Here is a 19,511-nt window from a genome sequence, read left to right as displayed (position 1 = left end):
CCACAGCTGTGGCAACACAGAATCCTTAACCCGTGGAGCCAGACCAGGGATCGAACCTGCGTCCCAGCACTCCAGAGACACCACTGATCCTGCTGCGCCACAGCAGGAACTCCTGCCAGGTTCTGTCAACCCTCCTAAATGTGCCCTCATTTTGCAGATGAGAAACCTGAAGCTCTGAGACACTGAAGAGGGAGCCCCGGTTTGTGCAGCTAGGAAGTGGGGGAGCTGGGCCTCAACCCCAGGTCTGACTCCCAAGACCAAGTCTTTTACCCTAAACAGGAGGGAGCCCAGGCCCCTCAGGCAGGTCTCAGTGGCAGCCTGAGCTGTGCTGCTTTCCAGGAGGAGTGACCAGGGGATGGGGGCCAGGCCGTGGGGGCAGGGAGGACATGGGGAGGCATGAGGAGGACACAGGGAAGACGTAGGAGGACTCAGGAGAACATGGGAGGACTTGAGGAGGATCCGGGAGGATGCAGGGAGGACTCAGGGAGGACGCGGGAGAATGTGGGAAAGACACGGGGAGGACTCAGGGATGGCATGGGGAGGACATGGGAGGATGCAGGGATGACGTGGGAAGGACGTGAGGATGATGGAGGAGGACATGGAGATGACGTGGGGATGATGTGGGGAGGACACGAGAGGACGTGGGAGGACGTGGGATGATGGGGGAGGATGTGGGGAGAACACTGGAGGACGCGGGGATGACAAGGGAGGACATGGGAGGATGTGGGGAGCATGTGGGGAGGACATGGGATGACGTGGGGACATGCGGCTGATGGGGGAGGACACAGGAGGACTAGGGGAGGACACAGGAGGATGCAGGAGGCACTCACAGGACTTGGAGCCTGGGCAGCTGCTGGCACATCCCTGGGGGGAGGCGCTGGAGGCCCGCGCGGGTCAGGGTCCTGTGCGAGAACAGAGGCAGAGTTGGCCCCAGGCCCTGCCACCCCTAGCCCTCCACTCTGTTCTGGACCTGACACTGACGAGGGGGCACCGAGCTGACAAAAGAGAGGTGGGAGCACAAGGCGGGGACTGCAGGAGAGAAAGGAGCTCCCCTGGGACCAGGGATGGGGGTGGGGAGGACAGAGGGGCACAGCCAGGGCTCTGCCTGGCTGGCACCCTGCAGCCAGAGCCTCCGCCCTCCTCACCATGGGCCCCATGCCTCCTGGTGTCTCCAGTGACACAGGGACAGGATGCTCTCTGCTCCCGCTAGAGAGGGGGTGGTGAGCGTGTGCAGTCAGTGGACAGAAAAGCCCACCGAGTGGGGCCACAGGAACCAGGCCCAGAGCTGCTCCCTGTGCCCCGGGGAGGGGGCAGGAGCCAGCGGGCAAGTCAGAGAGCAGCCAGGCTTAGGGCCGGGGCATCCCGGGAAAGTGCCAAGGCCAAGGTCATCCTCCAGGAACTATTAGCTCCCCTGGGACTGGGGGTGGGAGTGGGGAGGACAGAGGAGCACAGCCAGGGCTCGGCCTGGCTGGCGCCCTGCAGCCAGACCCTCTGCCCTCCCCACCGTGGGCCCCATGTTCCAGTCTCACAGGCACAGGCTGGTGACGTGGGCAGCACAGCCTCTTCCTGACAATCCTGGGTGTTCTCCCAGTCGTTCTGCTCATTCTTACAGTGCAGGGGGTCGGGGGCACCTGCTGCGCTCTCACACCCACACCTTCCCCCACTAACCCCCCACCACAGAAATGGGAACCATGGCTGGGATCTGGTTTCAGAGAGGGAAAGGCAGGGGGAGCTCGCAGGCCTGCTGCCCTCACGGGTGCTCAGCGCCCACGGCTTGGGGTGAGGGGCTCTGAAGGCGGGTCTGAGAAACCCAAGGGTGGAAAATGGGGGAGACGAGCCTCCTTGCCCCGACCACCTGCACTGGAGCCAAGCCAGGGGGCCTCTGGGCCAGACTTGGGGAAGCATCTGGAGGGAAGTGGGGGTAGCAGCACAGCTCCCACTCACAGGATCTCCAGACTGGTGGTGCCTTTGAGATCTGGGAACTCCTGGATGTCCGAGGCGCCATTCAGGGACCTAGAAACAGAGTTGGCAAGCTCGGATGGGGCTTAGCCTGCACAGACCTCCCCTACCCCACCTCCCTCCAGGGACCCCAGCTGCTCGGGCCCTGGTGGAGGCTGCATGCTGAGCAATGGCCTGAAGTGCCTCTGGAAAGAGCCTGGCTGCTGGAGCAGGTTTCCCCTGTCACCTGCAGGGGGCTGCCCCCTGGTTCTCTCAGACCCACGGCTTGCCCTCCCCAGACCCCATCTCAGGGAGCCCACATGGCCTGCGTGCGATAAGAGTCCAGCAACTGGACCCTGAGGAGGGTCCCAGGCTGGTGCCCAGGGGAGCGCCTGGGATCCAGTGATAAAATGTAAGGACAGCGCCAGCTCCATGGGTCAGGGCAGCGGGATGTGTAAGCAGAGCGTGTGCCCTAAAGACTCAAGTCCCTGCGCTGCTGCCGAGGAGTGTCCTCTGCCGGAGCTTTTCTGAAGGAGCAGCATGTGGTTTGGGAATTGAGAGGAGAGAGGGGTGCCTCGGGGCAGAAGGCCACACGATGGTGCAGCAAAGGGCCAGGGGCCGAGGCGCCGGGGTCCCTGAGGAACCCGAACCGGTCAGCCCATTGTTCCTTCCATACGTGGGCGGGCCCCCGCGGAGGGAGACATGCGGACGAGGAGGGGGGAGCCGACCTACAGGGTGTGCAGCCTGGGCAGGTGCCGGAACGCAGACCTCCCCACGAACTGGATTGGGTTGTCGTAAAAGTGTCTGCAAAAAAAAAGAGACTGAGTCCCTTTGACCTCCCGGCCGGACCGGGGCAGGTCTCTGCTTTCCCCGAAGAGGCCAGAGAGCCCCCACCTCCGCCCCTGCCCCACTATCCCCGCCCCCAGCCATGGTATTGATGGGGCCTCACATGGTCTGCAGCAGAGGATTCCCCAGGAAGGCCTTCTCTGGGATAGTCTGGATGTTGTTGTTATGGAAACCCCTGGAGGAGGACACAGCGTCAGGGGATGTGGGGACAGGCACGGGATCCCCAGACGGACGCTCGCCAGCGGGCGGGTAGAAAGGCTGCAAGGCCAAAGGCACAGCAGCCTGGAGAGAGGGTGTGCCTGAGGGGCTGTGAGAGCAGCTCAGGGGCAAGAGGCCGGCCCGACCCCAGGAGGCCTCGTGTTCTCAGGGACCTGTGGCGGGAAGCCTGGAGGCTCTCTGAGGAGGGAGCCGGGGAGGGGTGTGGGGGGAGGGTTCCAGACAGAGCTTCCAGCTGGAGGCAGGCTTGGCCCAAGGCCCTGAGATTAAGGAACAGGGTAGGAGGGATGAGCCGGGGGCGGCCACAGGGAGGGCGTCGTGCAGAGATGGGGGCAGAGATGGAGGCCAGGCCCCGCCGACGGCCTGGGCTCTGGAAGCCAAGGGACAGTGTGTCTGGTTGCCGAGGGGGTCAGTTCCCAACCTGCATGGCCTCTGCGACCCCCTTCCTTCCGCGGCCTATCACTCACCTCCACTCCTGCTCTCACCTCCTGCCCGCGCCCCACCCAGCCTGCTGGTTGGTTCCGTCCCAATTCCCACGACTTGAGCTCTGCATGTTCCTGAGCACGCCAGGGTGGCCGGCGCTGAGCTAAACTCTGAGGGACTCAGAGGTTGACACAGAGCCCTGCCCTCAAGCAGCTCCCTCCCCACAGACGTGGACAGACCGTCCGTCTCGGGTGTTCCTTCCTGCTCCTGCACCCCAGGACTTATAGCCCTCTCCTGGGACTTACAGCTCCTGCCGCCTCCAGGCAGGCCCTCTGGGTTGACCAGCCCTCCATCCTCACTTTCTCAGCCCAGGAGAGAGGCAGACCTGGGTGCCTCGGTGGCAGCGGGGGACTTGTGATGTTTCTCACCCAGGCCCTTCTGGCAGCTGGTCCCCCTCATCTGCCCCGTCAGATGTCTGGGCGGGATGACAGGTGGCAGTGGGGACTGACGCTGTGCTCTGGTCACTGACTCCCGCTGGTCCCACTCTGCTGGGGGCAGACCCCGCCCGCTGCCCAGCAGCCTCTCCTCCCACCGAGGTCGCCCTGGGCCCTTCAGCTTCCCACTGGCTCTTTGCCTCCCCAGCTCTTCCTCCCGAAATGTCCACCTCCTCCAGCACCACCTAAACGGCCTTCATCCCTCAAGGCTGATCTCAGGCCCCTCCCTGCCTGTTCTACGCTCTCTGGGCACCCAGCAGTTTTACTGAGATTATACAGTTTAGGGTCAGATTGCACGCCTGGCCCCTGTGCTCTGCATCCTGGACGCAGTGTCTGTCTCACTGCTGGTTTGCATTTAGCCTCAAGCACACACACTCATAGCAGTGGGTGCGAGCAAACGCATCAGTGGCGACTGGGGGGTTTGGGCAGAGCAGCTCCTGGTGGTCTCCATGGGGACAGGGTACCCAGGAGGGACCCCAAGTCACAAACCAGCCCCCAGCTCCTGTCCCCTGACGTCTCTGGACACACCCAGCCCAAGTGGCAGCCAGGTGGGCCTAAGAGGAGGAGCCTGGGAAGGGGAAGGGCTCGGGGCTGCCCTGGGGCGCAGAGGACACGCCCCACCCCAGGTGCTTACAGTTCCTGCAGCCGGCCCAGCGTCCGGATGGCCACGGGGAACTCCTGCAGCTCGTTGTGATTCAGGTCCCTGCAAAGGAGGGCAGCAGTCACTATGGGGCTACATCCCCCAAGGTCAGGGACACTGGCAGGAGAGACGGGTTCCCAGCCAGCCGGGCCTGGCGCCAATGCCTGGACACACATTTTGAGCTGTTCCTCTTCCACCGCAGACCCCAGACCTGGCTGGGGCCTCCTGATTTGGGGGGACACCTAGGGGTACAGATAGCTGGAACTCCCTCCCTCAGAGCAGCTCCCCACTGCCTGAGGGGCACTTCAATACTTTGAAGACACCAGTGACTGGGGATGGGGCCCAGGGGGCAATGTTTAACCTCTTGTGACCAGCACTGGAGATTCTGGAAGGTTCCTTAGGTGAGCCCCTTGGCTCTGTGGCCTCTGCTGTCCACATCTTTTAAACAGACACTACATCTCACCTTTGGGTGGAGGGCTGACAGCGAATCTTTCTTTCCTCTTGCCCTTTTTTCTTTCTTTCTTTTTTTTTTTTTTTTTTTTTTGTCATTTCGCCATTTTCTTGGGCTGCTCCTGCGGCATATGGAGGTTTCCAGGCTAGGGGTCGAATCGGAGCTGTAGCCACCAGCCTACGCCAGAGCCACAGCAATATGGGATCCGAGCCACATCTGCAACCTGGACCACAGCTCACGGCAACACCGGATCCTTAACCCACTGAGCAAGGCCAGGGATCGAACCCGCAGCCTTGCAGTTCCTAGTTGGATTCGTTAACCACTGAGCCATGACAGGAACTCCTTCCTCTTGCCCTTTTCTGCATTTCCCAGTTTTGTTTGTTTGTTTTACAGGGAACATATATCACATGTATAATCAGAAAACACTGGACATGACTGTAACACGTGGCAGTGGCCCGAGTTATTCCAATGGTGTGGAAAACAAGCCTTCTCACAAAGTGTCGGTGGGAATTTAAATGTGCACATTTTAGATGTAATGTGACAGTATCTTTGCGAATAAAAGATTATTCGTACCCAGTCCTACAGAAAATCTGTCCTACAGAAAATTCTGCAGCCAGGGTAAGGTATTTGTAGAAGGAGGCTCTTCACAGCAGTGTTCAGGTGACAAGGACAAAATGCGGACCTTAACCCCCCACTTCTGTGTTTGTGCCCTTTTGGCACCACGACGGGGCAGAGACGGAGGAGGAAGGCAAGGAGGAAGGAAGTCAAAATCGAGTTTGACTGTCCTTGGAGGAGCCAGAGCCCTGGGGGTTGCGGGTGGGGTGGCCAGAGGGGCTGTGTTACCCCAGGGAGGCAGTGAGGGGGCGAGAGCGAGGAGGGCTTTCAGAGAAAGCTCCCGATGTCACCGGGCCTCTGCCTGCCCCTTCAAGACACCTCAGGACAGAGGTCAGCTCTGGAAAACTGGCTTTGGTCGCGCTCAGTGGTGGGTGCCTTGGCTCCCTGGGGATGTGCTGCTGATTTGGGCGTGTCATCCTGGCGACCCCCAACCCCTGGCCCAGACGCCGATGGCTGCAGTTCTGGCAGGTGGAGGGAGGCCTCAGTTGTAGTGTCCGTCCCTCCTGAGCTCCCAGGATGACCCAGCCCGTCTTCTCAGCATTCTGAAGCCACCTGCCCTGACAACACTCACAAGGACCCTCCTGGGCCAGGACAGAGGCCACGTGAGGAGTGTTTGGTGAGTGACTTGGCAGGGATTGTGTCAAATACAGGCTAACAGAGAGATAATGACCGACTCCTCTAAGTGACAGGATCCTCACACTTAAGAGTCCACAGGGAGAGCCAGGAGCCTGGTGCAAAGCTGGGGGATAGGGGTCTGGCAGCCAGTGAGCTGGGAACCCACCCCCGACACACACACACACACCTAATTCCGATCCAACCCCCTGGGGGGACCTCAGGCAGTGGCAACATGAGCCCTGCCCTGCTTGGCCGTGCTTTGGTCAACCAGACTCATCATCTCCTGTGCATCCAACCAGGACTTAGGCCCCACCGGCCAAGGGGACGGTGAGCTGAGGGCACTGTGTGCAAAGCACTTTCTCTGAAACCAGAGTTTTGGGAAGCATTTCCAATGCCTGGAGTCCTACAGGATGGACAGATGGTGCTGGAAAACCGAGTCAGATGGCTAGGCCCTTAGATTGTGTAAACAGTCACATCTATGTGGAAAAAGAATCTGAGTAAGAGCGGACGTGGAGTTCCCATCGTGGCGCAGTGGTTAATGAATCCGGCTAGGAAGTCATTCATTGAAGTTGCGGGTTTGATCCCTGGTATCGCTCAGCGAGTTAAGGATCCGGCGTTGACAAGAGCTGTGGTGTAGGTCGCAGATGTGGCTTGGACCCTACGTTGCTGTGGCTGTGGTGTAGGCCAGCAGCTACAGCTCCAATTCGAGACCCTTTGCCTGGGAACCTCCATATGCCACAGTCCCCCCCCCCCCCAAAAAAAAGAAGGCAAAAAAATGTGGTATACCAAAACTAATACCATATTGTAAATCAACTGTACTTCAATTTTGTTTACATGTTTCTAATTAAAATATAGTTGATTTACAATGTTGTGCTAGGAGTTCCCTTCATGGCTCAGCAGTTAACACATCCAACTAGGATCCATGAGGAGGCAGGTTCGATCCCTGGCCTCACTCAGTGGGTTAAGGATCCGGCGTTGCCCTGAGCTGTGGTGTAGGTCACAGACACAGCTCGGATCTGGTGTTGATGTTGCTGTGGCTGTGGTGTAGGCTGGCAGTTGTAGCTTTGATTCTACCCCTAGCCTGGGAACCTCCATATGCTGCGGGTGTGGCCCTAAAAAGACCAAAAACACAATGTTGTGCCCATTTCTGCTGCCACAGGTACACATACGTTCCCTTTCTTCTGTTAGCTCCCATCACGGTCTATCCTGAGAGGCTAGATGGAGTTTCCTGCCAACTGTACTTCAACTTAAAAAATAATAAGTAAGTGGTTCAAGAAAACATCCACCCTCATGTCTCAATGTCTCCAAGTCCAGGACCCCCTTCTGACTTGGCTCAGCCCACTCAGGAATCCCATATCACCTCAGGAGAGGTACCCCACCCCGGTAACACGTGGATCCTTGATCATCAGAGTGCAGACCTGCAGGGGCGGCGGGGGCGGGGGGGCCAGGCCTCCAGTCACCCAGCTCCTCTCTCACTCCGCGGGGTCTCTGTCCGACACCACCTCTTCAGGAGGCCTCCCCGACCCTCACAGCAAACAGCAGACCCTGTGGTTCGCTGTCCCCCTGCCCCGGGGAGACTCAAGCTGGCCACAGGTCTCATCACTCTGCAGCGAGTAAGTGAATCAAACAAAGCATCACGGGTCCCTCCTGAAGCTCCCGCCGCATCAGGTGTCCATTCCATCAGAGCCAATCAAGCTGGAGGAAAAAGGGGGCCCATGTCCTCTGAGGCCCCTTCCTTCAAGGTGACCTCTTCCGCTCAGCACTGACCATCAGAACGGGGTAGCCGTGACATGTGACCACCAGTCGTGGGTCACAAACAGCCTCACAGCCTCAGCCTCCTCTGGGAACGCTCCCCGCATGTGTGAGGAATGTCGAGGGGTCGGGGGGCTCCTGCAGGACCAGGGCCTCACGGAGGGGCTGGGCCAGCAGCAGCCAACACAGGCCCCTCAAGCCCCAGCCACCCCTCGGTGACAGCCACTGCACAGCAGAGCTGCCAAGACGCAGTTCACAAGGAATCACAGGCTGTGTTTTATGCCACTAAGCTTTGGGTGGTCGGTTATGTAGCCATAAGCAAGGACCCACCAGCTTTCTTTGTCCTCACAGAACATACTGACACCTGACAGGTGTTTATTTTCTGCCCACGTAGCTGGAATGAAAGGTCTTTGAAAATAGAAATTTGGCTGTTTCCTAATTTAAACACCAAAAGAGTCCTGGCACAGGGCAGTGGCTCAACAAACACTGACTGCATGAAGAAGTGAGTCAGCGAAAGGCCTACATGAACGGCTTAATGAAAAGCATTAATGGACTCTTACAGGAATCTATCATGTTTGGGGGGACAGCCTCTGAGGTTGACATCAAATAGGCACCAGACCGTCCTGATGGTACCCTCGGGGTTGCCCAGGGGGCCAGAGGTCCTGGGACAGGTCCTCCCGGGCTTTGCTGTCACTGAGCTCTTAAATACTTCATGGAACCCACGTCCAGGCAGCCCAACTGAGTGGGTCCAGCCCTCCTTGGCAGTTTCTGGGCAGGAATTTTGCCAAGAATGGCCTGAAAGACAGGGGGGGAAAGACACAGGGTAAAAGGCGTGTGAACCAGAAGGTTATTTTTGCAGAAAAAATGTGGGAAAATAGAAATCGTACAAATGTCAAAAAGAATGCTGCAAACCACAGGCCAAAGAGGTGGCATGAATTTTCCTGTCTGGATGTCTGCATGGCTTTGAGGACCTGGGTAACTGCCAGAGCCCGCTTCACTCAGGGCTGCAAGGACGTCACCTCTGGCCTGCCCACCCCGCAACATCCTCGAAACTCCCTCTGCCCCCAGAGGAATTCAGTTCAGGGCAGTGGGTGTCAGCTGCCAGCCCCAAACACACAGAGTCCCGCTGGGCGGAGTGGGAGGTAGCGAGATGGGTGGGCAGCAGCCCTGTCTAGACATCGGGATGGGCAGCTGCAGCAGGATGTGGTGGGTCAGCCAGCCCAAGACGAGTGGGCACATGGCTGGGAGGTGGGGCTCGGGGAGATGTGGCACCTGCACCAGGTCTGGACCGCAGGGTGGAGAAGGGAGGGCTAGAGCGAGCCCAGGTCTGGAGGGGGCTGCGTGCAGGAGTCGGGGAAGAAGGGGCATCGTTCAGCTGAGCGAAGGCCATAGTTTAGGGGCTGGAGGGGGCCGCGCACTCTCTGGACAGGAATCCCTGCTCCAGGTCGTCCACGGGACCACCTCGCCCGGCACAGAGTATTCTGCCCGCACAACGTCTTAACCCCCACGGCCACCTTAGCGGGCGATGCTCCCGTTAAACCCATTTCACAGTCATGGAAAGTGAGACCAGATGTTAAAGAAGCTGCCTGGCTATTCAGCAGCCGAGGCAGAAGCTGCTCTCTGTCCGAACAGCGCGCCCTCTCCTCTGCCTGCAGCCATAGCACCTGAGGCTGGAGCCACTAGCCCTGGGCACTCCAGCAACTAAATTAACGACATGCTAATAAATGAAAAGCTCCGCTCTTGGTTTCGCTGGCTAGTGGCTGCTGTGTCAGATGTGTCATCAGGAAAGTTCCGCCTGGCAGCACCGTCCTGAGGATGCAGGAGGAACAGCTGAGGTGCAGCAGGCAGACTTCCCACCCCGCTGCCTTTGGGGAAGGCAGGGAGGGGGTCCGTGCTTCCTCCAAGCTCAGGATTTGTCATGTATCCCACCTGCCCCTCCATGGCCTCTCTGTCAGTTGGATGCCAAGGACAACGAGGCCCTGGGGATGGCGAGACCCTAGGAAAGCCCAAGTGACCACAAAGAACCCCCCCCCCGCCCCCACCAGGAGGAAGCACCCTCCTGGGACAGGACCCGATGCTGATGGAAACCTCCCTTGCGTTCTCGCCTCAATACAGGCTTTGGCCTGTTGGCCCCTGCAGTTTGGCCTCCCTCCCTCGGTGGACTCAGAGCTGCACCAGGGTTTGGATGAGCCTGGACCACATCTTACCCACCACACACCCTCCTGCCGGAAAGTCCTGCTCAAATGCAAAGCTGACTGTCACTCTCCGCTGGAAAACTCAGGAAAGGCCTCCTCAGCCCTTGCAGGACAGAGTTCTGATTCCTTCCTGGGCTCCGACCCTTGGGTCATCCCTCAGCCCCATTTGCGGTTTCACCCCCGCGTGGACTTCCTCGCGGTCCCCGCCCCTGCCCTCGGCCTGGATGCCCTTGCCCTGCATTCTTAGCTGTTGAAACCCTAGCTATCCTTTGAGGTCCAGCTCAAATACACCTTGCTTCCCGAATCCATCCCACCCCGGCAGCCAGAACGACCAGAACTTTCCTGGCATTTCCTCCAGAGATGCAGTCAGGGGCAGACTGGTGACACGGCAGCTGGTGGAAAAGTGAAGATACTGTGGATGACAGTAATTGTTGTGTGGCTGTCACACAACACAGCTCGAGGGGCAATTCAATCCCGCGCCAGCCCTTGGCACTGGGTACTAGCATTCCCTCCATTCTGCAGAGGAGAAACGAGGTGGTCACTGGCCCTTGGTTCCAGGAAAGACACGCTGGGAGGGAAGCCCCCAAAGTTCATGCCCAGAATGGGGTCGTCTGAGTATCTGGTTTTGCCCCCATGAGACTGGAAGGTTGTTGTCCTCAGGAAGCAAATGGGTTCCCTTGTGGACGTCGTGCAGCCCAGAGCCACATGCGCAGATGGGCACCTGACCCCACTTGGTGGCTGCAGGGAAGGCCTCCTGCCAAGGCTGAGTCCCCCGCCATGGCCAGCTCACGACAGACACCCTAGCTTCAGCTGGACCTCATCCACAGTGGTATAAGCTGTTACCTTCAACAGCCCAGGGTCTCCCCAGAAGCCTAGGGAGAGTTAACGGTTCCGCCTCTGCTCTGGGGACCAGCAGAGGGAAGGGCTGAGGTTAAAGAGAAGCTGCCCCCTCCAGGCAGGACTCAGTCTGGAAGCCGCACTATCTGGGCTGACTTCTGCTCAGCCGTTCTGCAAATGTGGCTGGGAAGGCGTGTGATGCTCAGGGACCCGCGTCTCCGGGGCCTCCTTCCCATCCCGGCTGTGCGCAAATGGCCACCCTGCAATCCGGGGAGCCTCTTGGTAGATTCAGAGCACAGAGCTGGTAGGGTCTTACAGTCTGGCCCGGCCCCTTCTTATTGATGCAGAAAATGAGGCTCCAGGGGCAGCAGGTCCCTTCCAGCACCTGGGCTAACACAGCGGCAGCCCACGGGCCCCGAGCATCCAAGCGAGAACAGGGCCCGAGGGAGACTGGGAAAAGGGCAGACGGAGGGGGCCTCAGGCTCCTTGGCTGCTTCCAAGCACGTCAGAGCAGGTGTCTCTGATCTGGAGGCCAGGTGTCTTGTGCTTCTCTGCTTTAGGGTGGAAGAGCCCCTGTCCTCTGGGACCAGCCGCATCACCTTGGACCGGTCGTTGACCTCGGCTCAGTTTGTCTCCTCACCTGTAACTGGGAGATGCCTGTGCATGAGGTGGCTCCGCACGGAGGACACGCCTATCAGATCACTCCTTTTCCTGGACACAAGACTCCAAAGCAGACAGCAGACACACAAGTTGGTCTACTTTTCACAGCCACAAAAAGGCTTAATATCATTAATTGGGTTTCTGCTTACACGTCCAATCCCAAGGCTAATGCTTGTGTTTATCACCAGATCACAGACAGAGGCACCTGGAGACATGTGGGGAGCCCAGCACCCACGCAAAACGCAAAACACAAAACACAGACATTTCTGAGAGACTGTAACCTCTGAACCACTTCCACCTCCCCCAGGCGGGGAAGGCAGGCGGCCAAGCACGAAGAGCACGTCCTAACTGCCGACATGGCCCACGGGTCTGACTCCACACGCTTGAGGCAGATGCCTTGGTGCGCCAGGAACCAACAAAACTTTATGACTATAGCTTTGTTTCACCGTCCAAACAGCCGGTCTGACGGACCACCCATGAACAGATGCTGCAATTAGGAAATTTGTCCTGTTTCCACTGAGAGATTGAGAGATGGGCATGCCTCCTCCCGCCCCCTCCAGAGCCGGAGAGAAAACTCGGAGGTCCCGGGGCGGCAACCCTGCTGAGCGTAAAGAAACCACTGGTTCTGACACCCAGCTGGCTCGCGGCCACACCCTTGGCAGGCACCTGGGTTGGGAGAAGCCAGGACTCGAGGTGGGAGGGAGCCATCCAACCACCTGGGATCATCCCTGGGGTCCCTGGGACCAGGGCTCTACCTCTGCCTGGATGCCCCACATGCCCACCTGGCTCTGTGCCCAGGGCCACCCTGTCCCCCAGCTCTGCTGACCAAGTCATCTGCTGCCACTACCCGGGGGTAGCTCAGTCACGCTCCCCCTGGGCTCCCCCAAGTTCTTACACTGCTACCCCCTCCCCAGAAAAGCTCTTTCACTGTAATGATTCTCCGAGCAGGACCTGGCCCTGTGGGTGTGGGCAGGTCCCTGCGGCAGAGCCTCCTATCTGGATGCAGGGACCTGAAGGCTTTGAGGTGGCCCCGGTTTTTTTTTGTTTTTTGGGTTTTTTTTTTTTTTTTGTCTTTTTAGGGCCACACCCACAGCATAGGGAGGTTCCCAGGCTAGGGGTTGAACTGGAGCTACAGCTGCCAGCCTACACCACAGCCACAGCAACGCCAGATCTGAGCTGCATCTGCGACCTATACCACAGCTCACGGCAGTGCCGGATCCTTAACCCACTGAGCGAGGCCAGGGATCTAACCTGAGTTCTTATGGATGCTAGTCAGATTTGTTTCCGCTGCGCCACAACAGCAACTCCGAGGTGGCCCTGGTCTGAGCAAAATGCACCTGGCCTAAAGTCACGCCCGGAGGTCTGAGCCGCAGGGCGTGTGGGATGGGGTCCGCGTGTAAGGCAAGGGTGAGGGACTATCCCGTGGGTTTGGCCCACGTCCTGGGCACTTCTCCAAGTTCTAGAACACGTGGCATCTGTGCCAGCTACTGAGCAGTGGGCATCTGTGTCTGGGGCCGGGCCGAGGTCTGCGGAAGGATGACCAGAGCCGGGAAGAACCCAGGAGGTGAGATGCACCAACCGTCTCACAGCTCAGAGGGAGAAGCCGAAGCTCAGAGAGAGACATCTTCCAGGGGCCAAGGATCCAAAGCTGAGAGCCTCCGCTCTGCCAGGCCCGCGTCAGGCACAGCAAGCCCAGCAGTGGCAGAAATCACGAAGAGCTGGGGCCAGCCAATGATGACGTCAAACAACGAATAACACAGGCTCTCAGGCTGCAGCAGTGCCCAGGGGAAACTAAGTCAGGTGCCAGGAAGAAGGCGCAAGACGGTGGTGGCAGGCCTCGCTAAAAGGTGATATCTAAGCAAAGTCTTGAAGGAGGCAGGTCACTGAGGAAAGGATGCTGCAGACAAAGGAGGGACAGTGCAGGCCCTGAGGTGGGAGCATCACTGTGCAGGGCAGGGGCACGTGGGAGCAGCGGCACATGGCCGAGGCCAGTGAGGACGCGGGCTTCTTTCCAGAGCGGGACAGGGGACACTGGAGGGTTGGACAGAGGACAGCATGACCCGATTTATACTCTGAGTCCCGCTGGTGGACATGTGGATGTCGGCTGCAGAGTGACAGGATGGAGCAGGGTCACCAGACAGACACTGTCCCAGTAACCCAGGGAGAGTCCGGGCGGCCTGGTGACCAGGAGGGAAGTGCCTGGACCCTCAGTGTGCTCTGAAGACCAGGCCAGTCTGCTGGCTGTGCAACGTGGGTGTGGCCGGAAAGCGACTGGATCACAGGAGGTCTGCACCTGAGCAACACCGAACAGAGCTGCCGCTGTGAGCCTCCCAGCGGGGAGACTTCTGGGGGATCCTCGGGGAGGTAGAGGTTCTGGGGGCCTCAGGTGTGGGGTGTGGGGGTTCTGGAGGCCTCAGGGTGTGGGATTCTAGGGAGCCCCCGCGTGCAGAGATTCTGGGGGGCCTTGGGGTGTGGGGTTCTAGGGAGCCTCGGGGCATGGGGATTCTGGGGGCATCAGGGTGTGGGGCATAGGGGTTCTGGGGGCCTCAGGGTATAAGGTATGTGAGTTTTGGGGGCCTCGGGGTATGGGGGTTCTAGGGGCCTCAGGGTGTGGGGGTTCTGGGGGCCTCAGGGCGTGGGGATTCTGGGGGCCTCAGGGTGTGGGGCATAGGGGTTCTGGGGGCCACAGGGTGTAGGGTGTGGGAATTTTGGGGTATGGGGGTTCTAGGGGCCTCAGGGTGTGAGGGTTCTGGGGACCTCAGGGTGTGGGGGTTCGGGGGCCTCGGGGTGTGGAGGGTTCTAGGGGGCCTCGGAGCATGGAGTGTGGGAGTTCTGGGGAGCCTCGGGGAGTAGGGGTTCCAGGCTGGAACCGTGGGCAGGTACTGAGGATGGATAAGGGTGAGGCTGGCTGAGGATGAGAGGGAGTGCAGTGGAGCCCTGCGGTCAGCGGTCAGGAGTTAGGTGCTGGGGCAGAAACACTGGAATGGGTGGTAAGTGAAGACGGGCTCAGGATGCCTGCCTAGGGCCCCGTGGTTCATAAATGCACCCCCACCCCCCAGAGCCTATGAAGGGGCCTGCACACCCCAGACACTCAGTCAATATTCCAGAAGCAGCGAACTGCAGAAACAAGAGGGCGCTGACCACCCATTCCTGCCGGCTCCCCCTCCTCAGCCCCACCCCTAGCTGGCCCGGTGCCTGGGGGGCAGGAAGCTCAGAACCTGCAGGGGAGGAAGGGGAGCATGGGTGCCAGGTGCGGGGAAGGGGCTGTCACGCTGGGAGAGCTGTAAATGGCCACCCTGGTTAGGACACGCGCCGATGCATGGGGAGCTCAATTCTCTGCCACTTAGAAGTCATTAGCGGTTCTGCAGGGAAAGCCAGAAAAAAGTTTTCTATGGAACAATAAATTCTTCTAGAAGCCACAAAACCCCACGGATTTGCAGCTAATAAAGCCACACACGAAAGATGATTACAAACTGGCGAGGCAAGGGTCCCAAAGCCCTTCCAGGGGTGCCTGAGAGGCGGGGCCAGAGGCAGAGATGGCAGAGTCTCCAGGGCCCTGCATGGACTGAATGAGAAGCCCCAGCCCCAAATACCGGCCCTCTGACTGTGACCTCATTTGGAAAATGGTTCTTTGCAGATACAATTAGGTTAAGGGTTTTCTTAGGATGGCTGGGTTACCAGGGTGCCCGTGAATCCAAGGACAAGGCCCTTGTGAGAAGAGGTGCCCAGGTCACGTGAAGCCAGGGGAGAGCAGAGGGATGCACAACCCACCCGGGAACACCAGGGGTGCTCGGACCCTCCACAAGGAACCAACCGCACCCACACCTTGACTCTGGACCTCTGGCTTCCAGAACTGTGGGAGAACACATGGCTGGGTTCTTTTAAGCCACCAAATTTGTGGTAATTTGTTATGGTAGCCACAGGAAGCTCATCAAGTGGCTGTGCCCTGACTGACTGGGGAACCCCTGTCCACCTGCAGAGGAGGGTGAGTCACCATGGGCCTCCGTGAAATGACACCCACAGGCAACCCCCTCCCTGCTGCCTTTAGACACACCTCTGGGCAAGGAAGGGGGGGGGAGGGGGAGGGGGCCCAGGACCCAGTGGGCAGGTGGCCGGATGCTCGCAGGACAGTCAAAGCCAGTGTAGAGCAGAATCGGCTGGCCTGGCTGGTCTCAGGACCTGGAGACCGCAGAGACCCAGCAGCTGCGCTGAAGGGAAAGTGTGTCTCGGGAGCAGGTCCTGGGGCGTGGGCACAGAGCAGGTTTTATAGGAACGCGCCATTCCGTGTCACCAGGCAGAGCGCTGCCAACTCCCCCCACCCTCCAGCCCCCCCACCCCCTGCCCCTTGGAGAGAACTGGAAATTTCTGTTCTGGCCTCGGCCCCAGGCTCCCCTCCAAAGGGGGCTCCAGCCAGCCCAGGGGCTCCAGCCAGCCCAGGGGCTCCACTGGTCTGACTTGTTGATTGAGGTCATGAGGCCCAGGGGCTGGTGGCGGGCAGGGGGCAAGGCTCTGCTGACCCAGATCCCCCTGAGCCCTGCCCCTGTCCTAGCTTAGGAGCAGACCTGAAATTCCCGGATCTGGGGGCCCGGGTGGGTTGGCTCAGATTGTAATTTTGTTTGCTGGGCCTTCTCTCTTCTCTTTGCACAATTTCACTGGTAACTAGGAAATTACCAGCTGGGGATCCCAGGACCATCAGTACAGCTCTGAGTGGCCCCCGTGGCTTCCCAGCACCACTTCTAAACACTGATCTCAGGGCCTGGTTCTGGCCCGAGATCCTCGGAGAACCTTCCCCAGTTGCTCTGGGTCACGCTTTGTCCTGTGTCTCCACCCAGACACTCCTGGGAAGGGCTGTAACGGGAGCTGGCCCTGCGGGGAGCAGTGTGCCAGGGGGCTGGGTGCTGGGCCCAACCGTCACTCACACACTATGGACATTGGGCAGCTCACCCACATCTCTGGGTTTGGCCCGATCCCAAAAGTGGGGGGAATGCAGCCCGCAGGCTGAGGGCTGGCCCACCTCTGATGCGGCATTTCCCTCGGGGCCAGGTAGCCCCATGGTGGGAGTGGAAAGGGGAGTGGCTGTGGGGCTGAGGTCATCCTGTCTGCCTCCTCTTTCCCGGCCAGGTCTGAGCTGGGGACGATGGCACAGCATGCAGACACGATCCCAGAGCCCCTTCCAGCTCGGTGACGTCCCGGCACAGCAGGAGAGTCAGCCTAGCAGCCATCCCTATCGCCCGCCCCTGGGCCCTGCCTGTATAGTGTGTATGTTATGTGTGTGCCTGTGTGTATGGTGTGTGTGTGTGCTCGTGTGTGTGTGTGTGTGTGGTATGGTGTGTGTGTGCATGCATGCATGTAGGGTGTGAGTGTGTGTGTGGTGTGTGTGTACGTGCATGCATGTATGGTATGTGTGTGTGCGTCTGTGGTGTATATGGTGTGTGTGTGCACGCATGCATGCATGTAGGGGGTGTGTGTGGTGTGTGTGTCTGTGGTGTGTAAGGTGTGTGTATGCATGTGTGCATGTATGGTATGTGTGTGTGGTGTGTATGGTGTGTGTGTGTGATGCGTAAGGTGTGTGTGCACATGTATGGTATGTGTGTTTGTGTGCGTGTATGTTGTGTGTGTGCATGTGTGGTGTGTATGGTGTGTGTGTGTGATGTGTAAGGTGTGTGTGTACATGTATGGTGTGTGTACATGTGTGGTGTGTATGGGTGTGTGTGTGCATGCATGCATGTATGGTATGTGTGTATGTGCATGTTATGGTGTGTGTGTGTGCTCACGCCCATGCCTGCCCCCTTCTCCCCAGGTGGCAGGGCTGGGCACTGCTCTCCCTGTGGAGAGGAGCCTGCAGACTGAGCCAAACCACAGCCTGACCGGGAGGGTTTGATGTTCCCTCCTCTGTAGAGATGAGAAGGTCTTAAGTGGCAGGGATTATGGCCCCAGAGCCACCACGGGCTGCAGGGTGTGCCAATTATCTGGCAATTAAAGCTCTACCTATCTCTCCTTCCTCCTTTCATTCTCCGCCACCCCCCTCACATCTGGCTGCCCCGCAGGCCCCCACAAGCGCTCGGGGCCACAGAGGAGAACACACTCTTCCCCCTTTTAATTGGAGATCAAAAGTTGGAAGCAGAACTCTTCCTTCAGGGTGGGGAGGGAGGAGGGGCGGGGAGGAGGAGGGAGGGCGGCTATCCCCACGTGGGTGGCAGCTCTGCCCACCTCCCCATCAGTCCACAGCCGGCCCTGTGAGGCCCTGTGAGGCCAGGCTATGGGCACTGCCACTGGGCTCTCCTGCCTGCTTGGTGCCTCTCAGCCTTGGCCTTCCCGCCCATCAAGTGGGCGCGGGTCCTGGGCTTTGTGTGGCGAGCCAGGCCCTGCCCGGGATGAAAAGTAAGTGGGCGCCAGCGGCAGGGTGCGTGTGAAGCCCAGCCAGCGCCAGCTGAGCCAAAGGCCCTGCGCAGCCGTCCTTGGCTCATTGAGAAAGAAGCAGGCAGCGCGCCCCAAAAGTGAAGAAAGAGCCGCTGGTTAGCTTTTTGCAGGTGCCAACCCACACCCAGTGCGTGTGCTCCCCCCACTTCCCAGCAGTGTTTGCAGCCCTGCCCCTGCCCCTGCCCCAAGGCAGATGCACTGGCTTCCCTGTGGCTCTGCAGTCCGCAGCTCCGAACCCCCCACAGCTCCGTGTCTCCCAGGGAACGCAGCTGAGCTATGGTCTTAAAGGGGTGGTGGCTGTCCCTATGTCCCACAGCACCCAGCACACAGTAGGCTCACACAGTTCACAGGTGGCCTAGATGACCGAGGACTGACTAGGGGCTTTGATGCATTTTCCCAGTTAATCCTCCTAGGTCTGCCCTGTCCTGTTGGAGGATAACTGGGTGGATATCCACTTCCCAGCATGCTGACCGAGCAGCCTCGCCTGCCCAGCTGAACCGTCCTGGACAGCTGGATGGGGAGGCACCTGGCCCACGCCCCATGCAATGGCAGGGAGAGGCCCTGGCTTTCCTGACTCCAGGCTGGGAAGCCCCTGCCCAACCCTGAGCATCGGTCAGTTGAGGGTGAAGAGACTGGGAGAGCTGCGCCTGCCTGCCAAGCCTCCTATCCAGCAAGACCAGGACAGCCCGAGTTCCAGCCCTGCCTCCCCATCCCCTTCTCTTCATGGCCCGGGCCTCCCGTCCAGACCTGCCAAGTGGTTTTTGCCTTTTTTGGGGGGCACACCTGCAGCATATGGAGGTTCCCAGGCTAGGGGTGGAATCGGAGCTGCAGCTGCCAGCCTACACCACAGCCACAGCAATGAGGGATCCGAGCTGTGTCTGCAACCTAAACCACAGCTCAAGGCCATGCCGGATCCTTAACCCACTGAGCAAAGCCAGGGATCGAACCCGCATCCTCACGGATACTAGTCAGATTCATTTCTACCAAGTTAGGAGGGGAACTCCACAAGTGGTTTTCCCAACACACTGCCCCTCAGCTCACAGAGTATCTGGCAGCCTTCTCCCCTTCCTGACACTTGACATGTTGAGGGGGGCAGTGGAGCAAGGGGGCTGAGAGGAACAGGACCACGCCCCTGGCACCATGAGTCAGAGGCTCACACTTGGTGACCAGGGGTCCTTTTCTCCCTGAGTCCCCTCCCAGGCCTACATTTTGATGGCCGAAGTACAGCCCCTCCTGGGAGCTGTGGGGCAGCTGGTGTGGCCTGTGTTCTGGGAGGGCCAGCCAGCTGTTTGCCCAAGTGGCCATTCATCCTGCTCTGGGGGTCAGGGGACACTGCAGGGCAGGTGCTGGGAGGGTTCAGGTGCATTCCAACCTGAACTGATTTCCAGGGTGATGATGTGTGAATAACG

At 59.3% G+C, this 19,511-nt stretch overlaps 1 protein-coding gene across 27 annotated transcripts in view; it reads right to left on the bottom strand.

Moving 5' to 3' along the window:
- LGR6 (leucine rich repeat containing G protein-coupled receptor 6) overlaps positions 1-19,511 on the bottom strand; it is a 94,928-nt gene that overhangs the window by 12,141 nt on the left and 63,276 nt on the right. For 18 of the 27 annotated variants that reach the window (XM_003130614.5, XM_084979437.1, XM_084979422.1 and 15 more), the window contains 5 exons: positions 4,552-4,620; positions 2,888-2,959; positions 2,671-2,742; positions 1,945-2,013; positions 831-902 (listed from right to left, as the gene is read on the bottom strand). In XM_003130614.5, coding sequence (XP_003130662.3) covers positions 831-902; positions 1,945-2,013; positions 2,671-2,742; positions 2,888-2,959; positions 4,552-4,620 — 354 coding nt within the window. The remainder of the gene's footprint in view (positions 1-830; positions 903-1,944; positions 2,014-2,670; positions 2,743-2,887; positions 2,960-4,551; positions 4,621-19,511) is intronic. The other 9 variants (XM_021064542.2, XM_084979440.1, XM_084979427.1 and 6 more) reach the window with 1 other exon arrangement.

The sequence above is a fragment of the Sus scrofa genome, chromosome 10, assembly GCF_054392235.1.
Source record: "Sus scrofa isolate SSC_HxYL_T2T_F1_AM1 chromosome 10, Sscrofa_HxYL_maternal_Yorkshire_Landrace_v2.0, whole genome shotgun sequence".
Lineage (NCBI taxonomy): Eukaryota > Metazoa > Chordata > Mammalia > Artiodactyla > Suidae > Sus > Sus scrofa.
This window is presented reverse-complemented; position numbering and strand designations above follow the sequence as displayed.